This window comes from Ascaphus truei, chromosome 17, assembly GCF_040206685.1.
Source record: "Ascaphus truei isolate aAscTru1 chromosome 17, aAscTru1.hap1, whole genome shotgun sequence".
Taxonomy (NCBI): Eukaryota; Metazoa; Chordata; class Amphibia; order Anura; family Ascaphidae; genus Ascaphus; species Ascaphus truei.
This window is the reverse complement of record NC_134499.1, coordinates 20,733,196-20,752,643: the sequence shown is the minus strand read 5'-3', so window position 1 is coordinate 20,752,643 and position 19,448 is coordinate 20,733,196. Positions and strand designations below refer to the sequence as shown.

At 49.5% G+C, this 19,448-nt stretch overlaps 4 protein-coding genes across 4 annotated transcripts; 2 read left to right on the top strand and 2 right to left on the bottom strand.

The window, feature by feature from the left end:
* Window positions 1–731: 731 nt before the first annotated feature.
* On the bottom strand, window positions 732–1,257 carry LOC142468487 (histone H2B 1.1-like). The gene has a single exon (XM_075575094.1). The coding sequence runs from the start codon at window positions 1,231–1,233 to the stop codon at window positions 853–855; it is 381 nt and encodes a 126-aa protein (XP_075431209.1). The 5' UTR covers window positions 1,234–1,257; the 3' UTR covers window positions 732–852.
* Window positions 1,258–1,520: 263 nt separating this feature from the next.
* Window positions 1,521–2,809, top strand: LOC142468486 (histone H2A type 1-like). The gene has a single exon (XM_075575092.1). The coding sequence runs from the start codon at window positions 1,560–1,562 to the stop codon at window positions 1,953–1,955; it is 396 nt and encodes a 131-aa protein (XP_075431207.1). The 5' UTR covers window positions 1,521–1,559; the 3' UTR covers window positions 1,956–2,809.
* A 9,887-nt stretch (window positions 2,810–12,696) lies between these two features.
* Window positions 12,697–13,166, bottom strand: LOC142468114 (histone H2B 1.1-like). The gene has a single exon (XM_075574251.1). It carries the CDS (start codon window positions 13,130–13,132, stop codon window positions 12,752–12,754), a length of 381 nt encoding a protein of 126 aa, XP_075430366.1. The 5' UTR covers window positions 13,133–13,166; the 3' UTR covers window positions 12,697–12,751.
* A 244-nt stretch (window positions 13,167–13,410) lies between these two features.
* Window positions 13,411–14,288, top strand: LOC142468113 (histone H2A type 1). The gene has a single exon (XM_075574250.1). The coding sequence runs from the start codon at window positions 13,459–13,461 to the stop codon at window positions 13,852–13,854; it is 396 nt and encodes a 131-aa protein (XP_075430365.1). The 5' UTR covers window positions 13,411–13,458; the 3' UTR covers window positions 13,855–14,288.
* Window positions 14,289–19,448: the final 5,160 nt, after the last annotated feature.

The following is a 19,448-nucleotide window of genomic DNA, read 5'->3' as shown; positions in this document are numbered from 1 at the left end:
GTTTTGCAGCTGTCATAGGGGGTGTATCTGCAACAAATTAGGAGGTCGTGCATCCAATGGGTGAAAAAAATAAAATTGTAGTACACAAGTAGTGTCTACATACACTCAGAACCATAAAAGCGTGAGGAGCTGGTCACATAAAAAACGAACAAAGATCGTGGTAATGCTCAGTGGCTATGCATACATTACGTCATTACGTCATTACGTCAAGGGGACGGGACTAACGCTCGTGATCGGAGCGTGTCCTGCACCCAAACTAACTCCCATACAGAGAGTTAGCATGAAAGACTATATCTCTACCTAATTCACGCGAGCAGAGACTGTGGGTTTATTGAGCAACGGAGCATTAGCCCATGTATGCATAGCCACTGAGCATTACCACGATCACTGTGGTATTTGTGTGAACTGCAGATTCTGAAGGACTGGAGGATTCTTGGCGCTTTTTACTTTATCTGCGGGTCTCCCGCCTCTTCAGTAAACAAGTAAAAAGCATACACTTTTCAGGAAACGAAGCATAGCACAACAGATGGTTGGCTAGCAAACTCTAAAACGCTGAACAGACATCACAATAGTAATTGCACACATTTACAGAAAGTACCAAAATGTTTCATACTTCAACCTAACCCCAAGTAATTCCTTAACTGTCTCAGCAAATTAGTCTGTAGCTCAGATTAACTACAAAATAAAAAACCTATAAAGTGCAATATATAACCTTATGGCAGAAACAATCATTACATTAGATAGACCCTTTAATCTGAAAAGAGTAGATATGAACATTACAGCTTTCATGTGGATAAAGTGGGTGGCTCTTAAAAGAGCCTTTGTGTTTGTGGGTCGGTGATCAGATCAGGGTTACTTGGCGCTGGTGTACTTGGTGACAGCCTTGGTGCCCTCTGACACTGCGTGCTTGGCCAGCTCTCCCGGTAACAGCAGGCGCACAGCGGTCTGGATCTCCCGGGAAGTGATGGTTGATCGCTTGTTGTAATGAGCCAGGCGGCACGATTCCCCTGCGATGCGCTCGAAGATATCATTCACAAAGGAGTTCATGATACCCATGGCCTTAGAGGAGATGCCAGTGTCAGGGTGAACCTGCTTCAGCACCTTGTACACGTAAATGGCGTAACTTTCCTTCCTGCTCTTCCTACGCTTCTTCCCATCTTTCTTCTGAGTCTTGGTCACGGCTTTCTTAGAGCCCTTCTTAGCAGCTGGCGCAGACTTGGCTGGTTCAGGCATATTGAGCGATGCTTCCTCTTCCACCTGCAGAGAAACAATGTCTAACTCCTCCCCCAGCAGCTCTATTTATAGACATCCTATGCAAATGAGGAGCTACAGTCTTCTGTTTGTCTATTGGTTGAGAATATCATGTGATGATTGTGACCTCACCAGATGTATTTCAACTAAGATGATTGGTGGTTGCAGGATTCTTGAACTGATTGGCTGCTTTCAAAACTGTCCAATCACAGAGAAGTTTGACTGCTCCAGAAAGGTATAAATACAGGCACAGGGGGCGGGGTTTGTTATTTCTTTTTCTGTTAGAGCTGTAGTCAGATTGATAGAAGATGTCTGGAAGAGGCAAACAGAGCGGGAAAACTCGTGCTAAGGCCAAGACTCGCTCATCTCGGGCTGGCCTGCAGTTTCCAGTGGGCCGTGTGCACAGACTGCTCCGGAAGGGGAATTATGCTCAGCGTGTGGGAGCCGGAGCCCCGGTCTATTTGGCCGCAGTGCTGGAGTACCTGACCGCTGAGATCCTGGAGTTGGCCGGTAACGCCGCCCGGGATAATAAGAAGTCCCGCATCATCCCCCGGCACCTGCAGCTCGCTGTGAGGAACGATGAGGAGCTGAACAGGCTGCTCGGAGGGGTCACCATCGCCCAGGGGGGTGTCCTGCCCAACATCCAGGCCGTGCTGCTGCCCAAGAAAACTGAGAGCCACAAATCGGCCAAGAGCAGCAAGTGAGAACTGAACACCCGAGACCAGGAGCGGAGAATCCCAAATACACAACAACACAAAGGCTCTTTTCAGAGCCACCAACAGTGTCGGGGAAGAGTTTAATTACATGATATTTATGCACTGATACAGATTTCTACCTAAATATCTATCCGTTTTAATTGATGATAATGCTAGTTAATTTAGTTTTAATTAAAAAATGTATACACTACATATAGAAGTAAATGTATCTCAATATGTCAGTGCTGTCAGGAAAAGCAATAATGATTTTACTATAACTGCAGATATTAAACACGAAGGAGAATCTATATTTTCTTTAACTTGTTACAAAGTTTTGGGTTCATCTACACACTTGTAGTAACTGCTATAACCCAACAAGAGAAAATAAATCAATCTTTTATACCATAAAGTCACTACAGCATTTCACCTGGGATAAACTTTCCTACCGACTTGATGGTTGTGAAGTATTTATTTTGTTAGAGCCATAATTCTGAAAACGAAAAAGTCCCTATATTTACAGGCCACCTCTAAATGAAAAGCAACGTTTTGAAGTGTAGCATGGATAATGCATGCCATAGAGTAATTGAATATATTTTCTATTTGAGAACATAAAGGCGCCAAAGCATCTTTAAAATAAAAATATATTACAAAAGAACACACGGTGGCGCTGTTGGATTAGAAATCGGTATCAACATTACTTGGATTGTAAATTCTAAAACCTGTTTTTTTAAAAATCGGACATAAATCAGCAAGGCATGAAGCTGTTACACTGAAACATACATACACATCGCTCAATATCTCTCAAACAATGAGAAGTAAGATTAACATTCATGCCAAAACAATAAAAAAAAGTGCATTCAAACAAAATAAACAGCCCATGTTTAAAGTATTGGTGATACAATTTATTGAATTATCTCCTTGCATGTAAATTGCTCCTTTTCCATAAGAAACACATGGTTGGCAGTAATAAGGAAAAAAGGGTTTTAATAGGATGTAAAACAATGTGTAGAAAGGGGTATTTTGTATAATAGAACAATCTGATTCAAAGAACAGAGCCTCAAATTCATTTATAAGCACGTACAATCATTTAGTAGTATACTCAGTGCTATGAACCGAAATATAAAAAGCAGAAGAAGTGCCAGGTGTGAATTTATTTATTCCTAAGGAAAACAGCAGAAACATGAACAAAGTCTAACAGATCTATGGAATAACATTTTATAAAACAACTTGCTTCATTATACTTTTTACCTGCACTTAAACATACGAGTTTAGAATTTACACCCCAAAATGTTGCACATGTAAAGTCAGTGATGTATGAAAATAACTTTGCAATCTATAAATATATTATACAGCATTTAGAGCTTTGTAGAAATAAAGGAATTTTCTTTTTGGTACACGTTTTCGCGGGCGTTTCCAGTGGGGGAGTTCTCATCTCCTCCCGCCGTGTGGCATGCTCTGCGGCCCAGTGCCAACCTCTCACACACCCACCCCCCCTTCCCTTGGTTGCCTTTTTAATTGAGTCTCAGCAGCGGGCAGGGGCTATGCAGAGGAACCTTTGAGACTTGTAAATCTGCGGAATGATTTATAGTTTGAGCTAACTGGGAATGTGTGTGTGTCCAGAGGCCTTAGGACAGTTTGGTGAGTGGGGAAGGGCGGATGGCTTGGTCTGGAGAACAACGACTTCCCACACGGATGGTACTTGGACTGCCAGACCTGGTGGTGCTTACCCAGTGGGTGGCAATGGGTTGGCTGGGGGAAGCTCATAGGCACGATTCCCATTGGCCAATTCATATTTCCAGCTCAGCTGGCTTTCTGAGCCGGCTCGACTCCACCCTCCTCTGACGTCAGCAGCCAGACGAGGCCCCATTCTGATTGGCTGGCTGAGTTAGGATCCATCCTCTGATTGGTCGGTAGTCTCCTTTCCATGTTAAACATAGAACAGCGGGGTATATGTAAGGAGACTGCCCAATCAGAGAACCAGAGGATTGTTGATTGCCATTAGAGGCTTTCAGTGTGATTGCGCTCTAGAGTCACCACGTGGGCGCGAAGGCTGCCGTCGCTCCCGCTCCCGTCGCTCCCGCTCCCGTCGCTCCCGCTCCCGTCGCTCCCGAAGGCTGCCTCGATCCCGCTTGCGGAGCCACTGCCGCCACGTGGGCGCGAAGGCCGCCGTCGCGTGGGTCATTGCCCATCGCCGCCACTGGTGTGCAGAGCCTGCCGCCCGCCGACGACACGTGAGTACCGAGCCACGATTGTGATTGCTTGTTATTCTGTATGCTGAGTGGCTTGTGTGGTGTACTGAGCCCTGCCGTGTGCTCGCCGCCGTGCGTTTGCGTGGCTCTGATTTGTGCTGTGAGCCCGCCACTGTGCGTGTACAGGAATCTGACCTGTGCTGTGCTTTGTGATTCTGGAAGCAACATCCTCAATCACAAATAGAAGCCTTATTATGGCAGAGGCAAATGTGCCGCCTATGGAGACTGTAATGCATGATGCTGCAGAAGACATGGATTACATTGCTGCACAGAGGAAGAGAGTGCGAGAAAACTCTGGTAGCTCCAATGGTTCTTCCCCTCCATCGCCAGCAAAGACAAAGGTGCAGAAGCACATGGAAGACCAAGGCATCGAAACGTCAAACCGCTTCGAGCCACTTGCTGATGCTGATGACTGCTCAGGGCCCAGCTGCAACGATGAAGAGACTGCACTCCCACCCAAAAAGATTCGCGTACCACCGGTAATAGTTAGGAATATGAAGACCCACAAGGACCTTGTCAACATCCTCACCGAGCACTGCACTTCCCCGTTTGTTGTTAAACCGCGGGCGAACCACGTAAAGATCACTACCTCAACCGTGGATGACTGTTACGCCGGTGCTGCCCGCAGACCAGACCCGTCCCCTGTGCTGAGGTGGGACGTAGGGATACACGCACCCGCAGCAAAGGGAGCGTGTCCGGAGTGTGGTGTTATTGTTGCCAGGCCAGGTATAGTAGTGAAGACAATACTTGCCGGTACCGGTAGTAGAGAAGGAGTAGTTATTGCCGTTGCCAAGGTCAGGGATGCCAGAAGTCACGAAGTCCAAGTAGAGCCAAAGTCGAGAGCCAGAGGAGGTAGTCGTCCAATCCGCGTCAATACCTGAGGAGTCACTGAGAGAATAGTCAAATGCTTCCATACAGAACTATGTCGAGCGACGAGTGATGGGAAGCACAGGCATAATAAAGCTGGGCAGGCCAATGGGAAAAGGAGGCAGGCCTGCAGGACTGCAAGGAGTCCTCCCTGATAGGAGAGAGGTGTTACAGCCCAGCTGAGTGTAATCATTGATTTGCATGGAACTGTGTGATGCTTGGGGGCGACGCCTCGCTGCAGAAGCAGTGGTTAAAAGTGCTCTGTTAGGCGTGTGCTCTGTAAACTGAGAATGTATGCACATAACGTCTGGGGCTGGCGTGGGTGTAGGAGGGCGTGGGCGCACCCGGCGCTGAGCAGAGGAATCGCCGAGGGGAGTGATCCCGCGACGGCGGCAGGGGCGAGGAGCCGTGGAGACCGGTAAGGCAGGATTATTTTGTGTGTCCAGGGACTCCTTGCGGAGAGGGAGTGCTTTGTGTGGGAAGCGAGGAGAACACCGATTCCTGACAATGACTACTGGAGCTTGACGGACTGCTTTACAAAGCAGGGCATAGAATACTAGACCTTCCCACTGACGCGCCTAAAGCCCCAGAAATTTGTAATTCGCGGCTTACCGGCAAACGCCTCCGTGGGGGAGATTTCCCACGACCTCGCGGAATATGGACTTCCAGTCAAGACCGTTGCCCAGTTGACATCCCCGGTGGACAAGACCAAGAAATTCCCTTTGTTTATTGTCACACTGGCAGAAACCCCGGAGAGCCAGCCTGCAAATCTCGCCAAGATTACCAAGCTTTGTAGCTGTGTGGTAACCACAGAAGCGCCAAAGGGCCGAAAAGGCCCAACCATGTGCTTCAACTGCCAACGGCTCGGGCATACCTCTGCATTTTGCCACCAGAAGCCACGCTGTGTGTGTTGTGGAGAGAATCACAACTCTAAGGAATGCCCACAAGACAGAAAGAAGGCGCCGGCGACATGTGCAAACTGCAAAAGCCCACACCCGGCAAGTTACCGCGGTTGCCCGTACCTCACAAAAGCAAAGCAAGAGGAGCGGCAAAAGCGGACACCCCACCTGATGGAGCAGGCACCAAGGAAGACACCCACTACTCAATGCCAGATTCCCCGCCTGGTCCCGGAGAGACAGAGGACCACAGAACACTTGATCCCAGACCAAGGCACGGCATCCACCCAGAGGACGCAAAACCCAGACGGACGGACCTACGCGGATGCTCTCAGGACACCATCCCCCAACCCCGTTGAGGCGGCCAACCCGGTCCCCGCAGGCGGAACCGCAAGCCCAGCAAGCTGGCAAGAGATCATCCTTAAAATAGCGAACGCTATTGCGAGAATGGATATTCACCCCATTGTGACAATGATAGCGAATCTCATCCCGGCCCTTCTCAGGAGCACAGAAACCAACCACCATGGCAGCAACATCTAAACGCAGTTCTGTCATAGTGATGTGGAATGCAAATGGTATCAGCAAGAAGACAGATGAACTCCTTCACCTGATGGAATCGAGGAATGTATGCGCAGCTCTGCTTTCGGAGACCCACCTTCAAGGAAACCACAAACTTAGCCTGGCGAACCACAGGGTATACCGTACTGACCGGGCAACAGGAGCCAGAGATGGAGGGACGGCTGGGATTGTTAACGCACGGGCCAGCCATAATGAGATTGCACTACCACCCCTCCGGAGTATTGAAGCCACTGGAATACAGGTAAAGACTGCAACAGGATCACTGCGACTAATTGCCACCTACTGCCCTCCTAAGGCGAAGCTACAGTACATGTGGGAGACTTGGAAGCTCTGCTGGACTCCACTGTCCCAACCATCATCGGGGGAGATCTAAATGCCAAACACCGGTGCTGGAATTTCAGGATAGCAAACTCCACGGGACGAGCTCTTCTTGCTTGCTCAAAGGAGAGTGACTTTGTAGTGGCTGGTCCTACAGAACCCACCCACTACCCATGCACTGCAAGCCACAAACCAGATGTCCTGGACATTGTCTTACTGAAGAACATGAAACATTCTGTCCAGTTGGAAACCCTGGCGGAACTGACCTCAGACCACAACCCGGTTACCATTACTGTTGGCGACGAGATGGAAACCCACCAGCAAACACCCAGGTACAGCTTCACCAGGGCCAACTGGAGCCTGTACAAAGAAGAGTTGAGCAACATCACAAACCCCCGCCCCTTGGACACCAACGGAGACATTGATGATGCTGTTAACACCTTTACTACCGCAGTCCAACATGCAATTGAGCACAGCGTCCCGAAACAGATGCCCAAACGCTGCTCCATCTACGACCTACCGAGCAGGATCAAGCAAGCAATTGCTGAGAAAAACAGGGCCCAACGCCAGTGGCAGAAGTTCCGCACACCTGACCTTCTGGTAAAATACAACTCACTTGCTAGACTACTGCGACAGCAAATTAGCCAACACCGGGGAGAGAAGTGGGAGGCCGCAGCAGCCAAGCTGAAGGAATCTGACAACTCTGTTTGGAGAATGACCCGACGCCTGACCGGGAAGAAGGAGCCAAACCCACCTATCCAGGGCCAGACCCACCTGGCATGTAGCAACAAGGACAAGGCGGAGGTTCTTGCTGACACACTGGAGACAACTTTTAGGCCTAACCAAGCCAGCAAATTAGCACGGGAAGTTGAGCAAGGAGTTAACAGACATCTTACCGAGCACCTACCAGAGCCCGAAACGGAAACCCTTGAAGGATGCACCAGGACTGAGATAACGCAACTTGCAGAAAAGCTGGCAAATGGCAAAGCACCAGGAAGTGACGGAATTACCAACCTGGCCATCAAGAAGCTTCCGCCGGCAGCCATGGAATGCCTCACAGAAATCTTCAATGCATGCATGCGGCTCCAGCACTTTCCTGAATCCTGGAAGGAAGCCAAGGTCATTGTATTTCCAAAGCCTGGAAAACCACTGAGGGATCCTGCAAACTACCATCCGATAAGCCTGCTCTCTGGACTGTCGAAACTCCTGGAGAAAGTTATTTTTACGCGCCTCCACCACATTGCCTCTGGTAAAAACATTCTACTAAAGGAAACTAAAACAAACACCCTTTAGAGTGAGGAGCAGGCTCGTGGTTCGTGTGTCCTATTAACTAAGGACTGCCTGGTTTGCATTACTCCTGATTTGCCTCCTCTCTTTGCTGTTCTCTGGTGTTCTCAGTTGTTGCTAGTTCACTAATACATTGTAGCTGATTGCATGTAGTTTGTCCCTGAATATATCTATACAAAAGTTAAACTGTGGATTTATTTTGCCAATTAGTTTAGGGATATTGTATGTGTATTTAATTAGAATATTACTTAGAATTTGTGGAGGGTCTTCTATTGTTTTTACTTAGGGTCAGTTCTGTTGTTGTGGGTCTGGGGCTAGGGAAGTACCCTCTTGTCCCCTTGGGACTGAGGGGAATGGGCCTGACGAAGGGACGAGTCCCGAAACGTTGCCCCCCTATACTCCCCCGTTGTGACCCACTTTTTTTGTTTTTTTGTTCCCCTTGCACCATTCACCTCACCTTCCCTTCGTTGTCCCATCCTACTTTTCCTTTATCCCTTATCCTCCTGTACATCCCACGTATGGCCCTACCTATATGTTATCTGTTCTCCTAGTGTGCCGTTGTCAGTTGTTTGACTTATTTGTGCACTGATTAAATTTTCAAATTGGTTATATACCAGTGACTTTGTATCTATTATTAGGGTGTGCTGGATTTTCTTCAGTACTTTATTCTACTAAAGGAGCAATTTGGATTCCGGAAGTACCACTCAACCAACCATCAGTTGCTACGAGTCGTCGACATAATAAGCCATGGATTCAACATCCACAAATCAACTGGAGTTGTCTTCTTGGACGTGGCCAAAGCATTTGACAGAGTTTGGCATGAAGGACTACTGCACCAAATGATCAACCTGAAATTCCCAAACTACCTGATTAAGCTGACGGCAAGCTACTTGCGGGAGTGCACATTCCACGTGGCTGTGCGAGAAGAGCTCTCAACAACACGCCCCATCCGCGCAGGCGTGCCGCAGGGATCAGTCCTGGGACCATTCCTGTTCAACCTCTTCATGAATGACATCCCCGCAGACCTCCACAAGACTCAACTGGCACTCTACGCAGATGATGTGGCAGTCATCTCCTAGTCCTTCAGCAAGAAAGAAGTAGCTAAGAACATCCAGAAAGCACTAGGCATGCTATCAACATGGTACAGCGACTGGCAAGTAGGATTGAACTCCAGCAAGACCACAGCTACACTGTTTACCAAAAAGAAGATCAAGACACACCCGTCAATCAGCCTCAACGGAGAGGCTATCAAATGGGAGCCAAACCGCTCTTACCTAGGGGTAATCCTAGATAGCAAGTTAAGATGGAGAAACCACATTGAGAAGACTCAGCAGAAGGCAACAGCCAAGCTGGCAGCACTGTACCCCCTGCTGAAGACAAGGACCATGCCCATCCAGAGCAAAGTCAACGTGATCAAGGCGATCATTAGACCCACAATGACATACGCCTCCCCGGTGTGGAGTGGCTGCCACCAACGGCTCAGATCATCTCATCAAAAACTGCAGAACAAGGCGCTGCGGATTGCATCCAACGCACCACTTCCTACAAGAATAGCGGACCTTCACAGGGAGCTGGGCATCGAGATGTTGGACGAACATCTAAAGAAGCTCAACGAGAAATTTTACAAGGAACTGGACCAGAACTCAAATCCGCTGATCAAGAAGCTTGCTGCAAACCCTTTTGACCGCTACCCACGACCCATCACAGCGCTGACCCTGTGAAACCAACTCAACTGTGGCAAGTAACACAGATCAAGAAGCTTTCTAAAGTGTACGACAATACACTCAACAAGAGAACTTGGAGTAATGAGGCTCAAGCCTCGCTATCCAATATCACCACTGACAGATTTAATCTGTCAGTCAGACCAGAAGAGGCTTAGAGAACCAGATGATCTAGTAGTAGCGTGAGTCGGTGAGGCGCTGGCGGGCTTTTCAAAATTGCTCTGTTGTGAATAGCAGAGCAGCCGGCTTCATTTTTGGAGCTAGGAAAGCCTGCACTGCAGAGACTAAGGCCTCAACCAGGGTGGCGCTGAGCGGGTGCTCACGCTGGCCGCGATGAAACACTTTGCGGCAATGTGTGTGGCCAGCGTGAGCGAGCGCCTGCTCGGCGCTTAGAGCAAGCAAATTTGATTTTGCTGCTCGCAAGCGCATCACGTGAGCGGTTTACCCAATGAGGTAAAAACAGCTCCGAGATGTCGTAGCCGCGCCCCCAGGTGAGCGTGCGCCAAGCCAGCCACGAATCACCCGGCCGAGCACTGCGCAGCGCACAAGCGCCCGCGCGCCCATTCCCTGCTTGGCCGCAGCCTAATTCAGATGCGAGGACCAAGTTCTGAAAATAGAACGTAGCGGTCGCGGTTGGGTATTCTCCCCGTAAAGAGTAGCACGTAGCCCGGGAGGTCCCGGTCAGGGTAAGTCTTCCGAAGCAGGTGCACAGCTCCCTCCTGCTCCCCCCCACCACCGTGCTCTCTCCTGATGTCCCCCCCCCCCATCACTGTGCTCTCTCCTGATCTCCCCCCTACCACCATACTCTCTCCTGATCTCCCCCCCACTACCGTGCTCTCTCCTGATGTCCCCCCCCATCACCGTGCTCTCTCCTGATCTCCCCCCACCACCATACTCTCTCCTGATCTCCCCCCCACTACCGTGCTCTCTCCTGATGTCCCCCCCCATCACCGTGCTCTCTCCTGATCTCCCCCCTACCACCGTACTCTCTCCTGATCTTCCCCCATCACCGTGCTCTCTCCTGATCTCCCCCCATCACCGTGCTCTCTCCTGATCTCCCCCCCACTACCGTGCTCTCTCCTGATGTCCCCCCCCATCACCGTGCTCTCTCCTGATCTCCCCCCACCACCATACTCTCTCCTGATCTCCCCCCCACTACCGTGCTCTCTCCTGATGTCCCCCCCCATCACCGTGCTCTCTCCTGATCTCCCCCCTACCACCGTACTCTCTCCTGATCTTCCCCCATCACCGTGCTCTCTCCTGATCTCCCCCCATCACCGTGCTCTCTCCTGATCTCCCCCCCCCCACCACCGTGCTCTCTCCTGATCTCCCCCCATCACCGTGCTCTCTCCTGATCTCCCCCCCCACCACCGTGCTCTCTCCTGATCTCCCCACCAAACATGCTCTCTCCTGATCTACCCCATCAACCGTGCTCTCTCCTGATCTTCCCCCCCATGCTCTCTCATAATCCCCCCCCCATGCTCTCTCCTAATCCCCCCCATGCTCTCTCCTAATCCCCCCCATGCTCTCTCCTAATCTCCCCCCCCCCATGCTCTTCCACCCCACTGTGTTCTCACCTGATCTCCCCCCCCATGCTCTCTTCTGATCTCCCCCACCATGATGTCTCCTAATCCCTCTCCTCATCCCCAACCCAAAGTTAATAGCAACACAAGCCAAACCACAACCGAAAACAAACATTCTCCATGAGGGTGGGAGAGGCAGGGAGTAACCGTGACCAGGAGTAATTCAGTAGGGTTGCCAGGTATCCAGTATAGGGTTGCCAGGTGGCTTGTTAAAAAATACTGGACACAATTCTGGACCCCCATGCCCCCCAATACATATAACAAATATCACCACGCCCCCCCGAATACATATAAAAATTACCCCCATGCCCCCCGAATACATTTAAAAATACCCCCACCTCTCCAATACATATAAAATATACCCCCAACTCCTCCATCATCTCAGCTCATCCTGGCCCCCCATCATCATCTCAGCTCATCCTCATACAATTTTGTTCAACTCTGCAGTCTAGCTCACTGTTCCCTGGTGTAATTGTCCTGGTCACCTGTAACAGTCACCATACAATGAATGGATGAAATCCAGTCCAGATATATTTCACAAGTGGAGAGTTAGATATATTAGCGATCTTCCATTTGCTGGAAGTAGAGAGATGCAGACTTGTGCAGTCTGATACATGTGATTCCCAGCAGGAAGTGTGTTAAAGCAGCACTTTGAAAACTGCAGCAGTGCCGATCTCTTTCAATCAGAACACAAACATTTCTTCAGCAGTGATGTAATAAAGAAAGATTTAGAGCATATCTGTATTTTAGTGAGATTCACAAAAGGTGAGTGAGGTAAAAATATCAAATCTCGCTTTGAGTCTGAGCAAGAATTCAATCTAACACGCAGCGCCACGCTGTGGTATTTGTGTGAACTGCAGATTCTGAAGGACTGAAGGATTCTTGGCGCTTTTTACTTTATCTGCGGGTCTCCCGCCTCTTCAGTAAACAAGTAAAAAGAATACACATCTCAGGAAACTAAGCATAGCACAACAGATGGTTGTATAGTAAGCTCTAAAACGCTGAACAGACATCACAATAGTAATTGTACACATTTACAGAAAGTACCAAAATGTTTCATACTTCAAACCTAACCCCAAGTAACTCCTTAACTGTCTCAGCAAATTAGTCTGTGTAGCTCAGATTAACTACTAAATAAAAAAACCTATAAAGTGCAATATATAACCTTATGGCAGAAACAATCATTACATTAGATAGACCCTTTATCCCGAATAGAGTAAATATGAGCATTACAGCTTTCATGTGGATAATGTGGGTGGCTCTTAAAAGAGCCTTTGTGTTTGTGGGTCAGTGATCAGATCAGGGTTACTTGGCGCTGGTGTACTTGGTGACAGCCTTGGTGCCCTCGGACACTGCGTGCTTGGCCAGCTCTCCCGGTAACAGCAGGCGCACAGCGGTCTGGATCTCCCGGGAAGTGATGGTTGATCGCTTGTTGTAATGAGCCAGGCGGCACGATTCCCCTGCGATGCGCTCGAAGATATCATTCACAAAGGAGTTCATGATGCCCATGGCCTTGGAGGAGATGCCGGTGTCGGGGTGAACCTGCTTCAGCACCTTGTACACGTAGATGGCGTAACTTTCCTTCCTGCTCTTCCTACGCTTCTTCCCATCTTTCTTCTGAGTCTTGGTCACGGCTTTCTTAGAGCCCTTCTTGGCAGCTGGCGCAGACTTGGCTGGTTCAGGCATATTGAGGTACACTTTCTCTTCCACCTGCAGAGGAACAATGTCTGACTCCTCCCCCAGCAGCTCTATTTATAGACATCCTATGCAAATGAGGAGCTACAGTCTTCTGTTTATCTATTGGTTGAGAATATCATGTGATTATTGTGACCTCACCAGATGTATTTCAACTAAGATGATTGGTGGTTACAGGATTCTGGAACTGATTGGCTGCTTTTAAAACTGTCCAATCACAGAGAAGGTTGACTGCTCCAGAAAGGTATAAATACATGCACAGGGGGCGGGGTTTGTTATTTATTTTTGTGTTAGAGCTGCAGTCAGATTGATAGAAGATGTCTGGAAGAGGCAAACAGGGCGGGAAAACTCGTGCTAAGGCCAAGACTCGCTCATCTCGGGCTGGCCTGCAGTTTCCAGTGGGCCGTGTGCACAGACTGCTCCGGAAGGGGAATTATGCTCAGCGTGTGGGAGCCGGAGCCCCGGTCTATTTGGCCGCAGTGCTAGAGTACCTGACCGCTGAGATCTTGGAGTTGGCCGGTAACGCCGCCCGGGATAATAAAAAGTCCCGCATCATCCCCCGACACCTGCAGCTCGCTGTAAGGAACGATGAGGAACTGAACAGGCTGCTCGGAGGGGTCACCATCGCCCAGGGGGGTGTCCTGCCCAACATCCAGGCCGTGCTGCTGCCCAAGAAAACCGAGAGCCACAAATCGGCCAAGAGCAGCAAGTGAGAACTGAACACCCGAGACCAGGAGCGGAGAATCCCAAATACCCAACAACACAAAGGCTCTTTTCAGAGCCACCCACAGTGTCGGGGAAGAGTTTAATTACATGATATTTATTCACAGATATAGATTTTTACATATATATTGGCATCTGTCTGTTTGAATTTATAATGGTGCTAGTTAACTTGGTATTAAATGATGTAGACACTATAAATTGAAGTTAATGTATCTCAACATGTCAGTGCTGTCATTCGGAAAAGCAATAATGATTTTACTATAACTGCAGGTAACACGATGAAATAGAATTAAGTGCTTGTAACTGCTATAGGTCTCACCCATCAAGAGAAAATAAATCAATGTTTCATACTATAAAGTCACTGCAGCATTTCACTTGGGGGAGAACGTTCCTAACGACTTGGATCATTTTCAGGAAAACTTAGATAGCCACAAAATTGATGACCTGATTGTGAAGCATTTATTTTGTTAGAGCCATAATTCTTAATAAAAGTCCCTATATTTACAGGCCACCTTTAAATTAAAAGCAACGTTGTGAAGTATTGAATGGATAATGCATTGTGTAATTGCATATATTTTTTATTTGAGAACATAAAGGCGCCAAAGCATCTTTTTAAAATAAAAAACATCACAAAAGAACACACGGTGGCGCTGTTGGATTAGAAAACTGTCTTCATTACTGGTATTGTAAATGCTAAACCTGTTTTTTAAATCGGAACCAAGTCATCAAGACACGAAGCTGTTATAGTGAAAAACATATACACACATATCGCATTAAACAATGAGAAGTGAGATTATCATTCATGCAAAACAATAAAAAAAATGCATTCAAACAAAATAAACAGCACATTAATTGGTGATACAATTAATTGAATTATCTCCTTGCATAAGAAACACATGGTTGGCAGTAATATGGAAAAAAGGGTTTTAATAGGATGTAAAACAATGTGCAGAAAGGGGTATTTTGTGTGATAGAACAATCTGACTTCACAAACTGAATCAAAGAACAGGGAGCCTCAAATTACTTCGACTGAGCCACTGATTGAGCCACCTGTGCTGAAGCAGGGATATCCCGGAAGCCTGACCTGTTGGGGGATCTTGAGGACTGGATTGAGCATCCCTGACTTAGAGTAACAGGTGTCGGGCGCTGGACTAAAAGGAATGGCGTTTCTTGCCACTCTCTTTCAATTTGTTACAATATAAAATATCTTGGTAGCAGCCAATGGCAGTTATAATGAATCAATACACCGTCACTGTGATGGGAGGGGTAGCCAGTCTTCATAATAAAGGTGAAGCCCGTCTGGTTACCCCTGAAAACCGTGGGTCACTGGCAGCTAAGTTGTACCTAAGCCAGGGACACTAATGTAGTGTGTGTCTAAAACCTGTCCTGTTGTGGGTTTTACATGTTCCCCTGATCTAATAAACATGAGACTTCGGGAGTGGACAAATTTACCTGAAGTCCCGTAATTCTCCCCGACGTGCAGGCATGATTTGCGGGTACACGAGGGGAATTACACCGGGCTGCACAGTGTCCCCCAGAATCCCAGACCCATTTCCCTAACACGTGTGAGGTTCCCCAAGAAGTATACGTTTATTAAAACAATGTTTTATGCGTTATACTGTATGTATTAAACTCTGTGCAGTCAGCCCGGGCATATACATAGGTGCCGGGAATTCTGCATAGAGTTCGTGGATCAAAGGGGAGGAGGGAAGTCCGGAGGTGTTAGGACAGTTTGGTGAGCGGGGAAGGGCGGAGGGCTAGGTCTGGAGAACAAGGACTTCCCGCAGGGAGGGTCTTGGACTGCCAGACCTGGTGGTGCCTACCCACTGGGTGGCAATGGGTTGGCTGGGGGAAGCTCATAGGCACGATTACCATTGGCCAATTCATATTTCCCGCTCACCCAGCTTTTTCCCCCCTCCTCTGACGTCAGCAGCCAGACGAGCCCCCATTCTGATTGGTTGGCTGAGTTAGGATCCATCCTCTGATTGGTCAGTTGTCTCCTTTCCATGTTAAACATAGAACAGCGGGGTCTATGTAAGGACACTGCCCAATCAGAGAACCAGACGATCTAGTGCAGAGGTGGGCAACCTATTTTCCAATGTAGCCACAGGTGTGGCGAATGAGAAATGAAAATCGCCACACCATTCTTTGTGTTTACTTGCGTCACTACAAATTTTAGCTCCCACACAAAATAACACTTCAAGGTCGGGTCTAGACTCCAACTGAAGGCAGAGGGGAATATTGGATGGCTGCGTTGCGCCAATGAATCATTCAGAAAGAGTTAGCCAGCACACGCCATCAGGAAAGTTTATTTTACTGTTGTGGGAGCTGGCAAACTCAAATTCGCCACACTTACATTGCCAATTCGCCACTTGTGGTGATTGACGACAGGGTTGCCCCCCTCAGATCTAGTGGCTTGAGTCGGTGAGGTGCTGGCGGGCTTTTCAAAGTTGCACTGTTGTGAATAGCACAGCAGCTGGCTTCATTTTTGGGGCTAGGAAAGCCTGCCCTGCAGAGACTAAGGCCTCGGCCAGGGTGGCACTGAGCGGGTCGGCGCGCTCACGCTGGCCGCGATGAAACACATTGTGGCAATGTGTGTGGCCAGCGTGAGCGAGCGCCTGCGCCCGCTCGGCGCTTAGAGCAAGCAAATTTGATTTGGCTGCTCGCAAGCGCGTCAGGAGAGCGTTTTGCCCAATGAGGGCGAACCAGCTCTGTGACGTTGTGGCCGCGCCCCCAGGCGAGCGCACGCCTAACCGGCCACAAATCGCATGGCCAAGCAGGGCGCAGCGCACGAGCGCAGCCTATGTCAGACGCGAGGACCAAGTTCTGAAAATAGAACGTAGCGGTTGGGTATTCTCCCCGAAAAGAGTACCACGTAGCCCGGGACGAGGTCCTGGACACGGTAAGCCTTCCGAAGCAGGCGCACGGCTCCCTCCTGATCTCCCCCCCACCATGCTTTCTCCTGATCTCTCCCCCACCATGCTCTCTCTTGATCTCCCCCCCCACGATGCTCTCTCCTGATCTCCCCCGCATGATGCTCTCTCCTGATCTCCCCCTCATCACCACCTCCGTGCTCTCCTGATCTCCCCACCACCACTGTGCTCTCTTCTGATCTCCCCCCCACCGTGCCCTCTCCTGATCTCCCACCATGCTCTCTCCTGATCTCCCCCCCAACCGTGCTCTCTCCTGATCTCCCCCCCATGCTCTCTCCTGATTTCCCCCCCTCATGCTCTCTCCTGATCTCCCCCCCATGCTCTCTCCTGATTTTCCCCCCTCATGCTCTCTCCTAATCTCCCCCCCATGCTCTCTCCTAATCTCCACCCCACCGTGCCCTCACCTGATCTCCCACCGTGCTCTCTCCTGATCTCCCTCCCACCATGCTCTCTCCCAATCTCCCCCCTCATGCTCTCTCCTAATCTCCCCCCCATGCTCTCTCCTAATCTCCACCCCACCGTGCTCTCTCCTAATCTCCCCCCCCCCCATGCTCTCTCCTAATCTTCCCTCACCATGCTCTCTCCTGATCTCCCACCCCACCATGCTCTCTCCTGATCTCCCCCCCATGCTCTCTCCTGATCTCCCCCAACCACTATGCTGTCTCCTAATCCCTCTCCTCACCCCCAGCCCAAAGCTAATAGCAACACAAGCCAAACCACAACCAAAAACAAACATTCTCCATGAGGGTGGGAGAGGCAGGGAGTAACGGTAACCAGGAGTAATTCAGTAGGGTTGCCAGGTGTCCAGTATAGGGTTTGCTAGGTGGCTTGTCCAAATATACTGGACACAATACTGGACCCCCACACCCCCCGAATTACATATAAAAAATATCCCCACACCCCCCGAATACATATAAAAAATATCCCCACAACCCCCGAATACATATAAAAATTACCCCCATGCCCCCGAATACATTTTAAAATACCACCACCTCCCCAATACATATAAAATATACCCCCACCTCCCCCACCATCATCTCAGCTCATTCTGGCCCCCCATGATCATTACCCCAGCTCATTCCGGCCCCCCATCATCATCTCCACAGCTCATCCTGGCCCCCCATCATCATCTCCACAGCTCATCCTGGCCCCCCATCATCACCTCAGCTCACCCTGGCCCCCCATCATCACCTCAGCTCACCCTGGCCGCCCATCATCATAACCACAGCTCATTCTGCCCCCCATCATCATCATCATCACAGCTCAACCTAGTCGCCCATCATCATCACCTCAGCTCACCCTGGCCCCCCATCAGCGGTCGCGTCCGTGACGTCACAATGACTGCTTCATCATCTCTTTGATCATTTTCACTTTTAACACTTACCAATAAGTAGTTTTTAGCAGGGCAATAGGCTGGCTGTATCCCGAGCCCCATTTCATTTAAAAGCTGGTTAGCAGTGATTGGCTGCAAGTAACCAGGGCAACCCTGAGGATACAAAGGACGCATAGCGAAGCGCAGCAAAGCCCACCCCGAAGAAGTTCCTGCGGGAACGAAACGTACGTCGGGCATTGATGACGCAGTCATTGTGACATCACGGACGCGACCGTAATGCTAGGTTCCGCTTCGGAGATTACCCCGCTGATGCTATAGTCAGTTAAACTATGATGTGGGCCCCAAGAGGCAGCCACTAACTTTAGCTAGACTCAGGGTCTCTGGCGGTATCTCAGTCCTCCCTGCTCAGACTGGGTTCCCATGGCGACGGATTACATCTCCAGTGCCGCACCCGTGTGTACTGCACTGGTGGAAGACCTGCCCCCCTCTCCAACTCCACCGCCCCCCCTGACGGCAGACGTCATTGCGTGGCGTCGCGCTGACGCACTGACGTCATCGCGGGGGTGTCGACATCTTGGTGTGTGGTGTGGCAGTGTTTTCCCAGGACAGCTCTGTGCTGTGCTACCAGGGACCAACACCACGACGTCTGACGTCATCACGGAGCGCCACACTGAGTGGGGTGTTGCCTGCCAGGGGACACTCTGAAAGGCCCCTTGACTTCAGCTGCTAGTGTATAGCTGCAAAGCGGTAGGCTAAATGAGCTCCCCCACTACATAAATATATACATATATCATTGGCTCCCTTAGCATGAATACACCTTTAACAGGACAAACTCTATGTACAGAGTAAACAGAGTAGGCAGGCCCAGGAGTCTGAGTGCTGGTGCTGCCCACGAATGCAGTCTACGAAGCACCCAGACGGAATACAAGCCCTCACCTCTCCGATGAGCCGACGTCACATGGTGGTGACATGAGACGTACCCTACGTACTTTTCACCGTAACTGGCTTCATCGGGGGCGGGTTCCAAGTGTTCCCTGATAAGTATTTATGCACTAGCATTGCCCTAGTAACAGGACGCTAGTGCCCTTGAGAGTGTCCCCTGGCAGGCAACACCCCACTCACCATGTACATTTTCCTGAATTAGTCACCACTTTGTGTACTTCCTCCCTCTAGCTGCTTCAGGCTCTATGGTGTAATTAGCACCCCTTTGTCTGCCAAAGTAGTAATTCCTACAGAGGCAGCACTCTGTGTGTAACACCATATCCAATAACTATTAGCTGCAAAGGTTCTGACACAAGGTATTATTTAAGCTACACCA

What these genes read in the sequence shown, in the direction of transcription:
- LOC142468487 (XM_075575094.1), bottom strand. Translation starts at nt 1,233, where the DNA reads ATGCCTGAACCAGCCAAGTCTGCGCCAGCTGCTAAGAAGGGCTCTAAG.
- LOC142468486 (XM_075575092.1), top strand. Translation starts at nt 1,560, where the DNA reads ATGTCTGGAAGAGGCAAACAGAGCGGGAAAACTCGTGCTAAGGCCAAG.
- LOC142468114 (XM_075574251.1), bottom strand. Translation starts at nt 13,132, where the DNA reads ATGCCTGAACCAGCCAAGTCTGCGCCAGCTGCCAAGAAGGGCTCTAAG.
- LOC142468113 (XM_075574250.1), top strand. Translation starts at nt 13,459, where the DNA reads ATGTCTGGAAGAGGCAAACAGGGCGGGAAAACTCGTGCTAAGGCCAAG.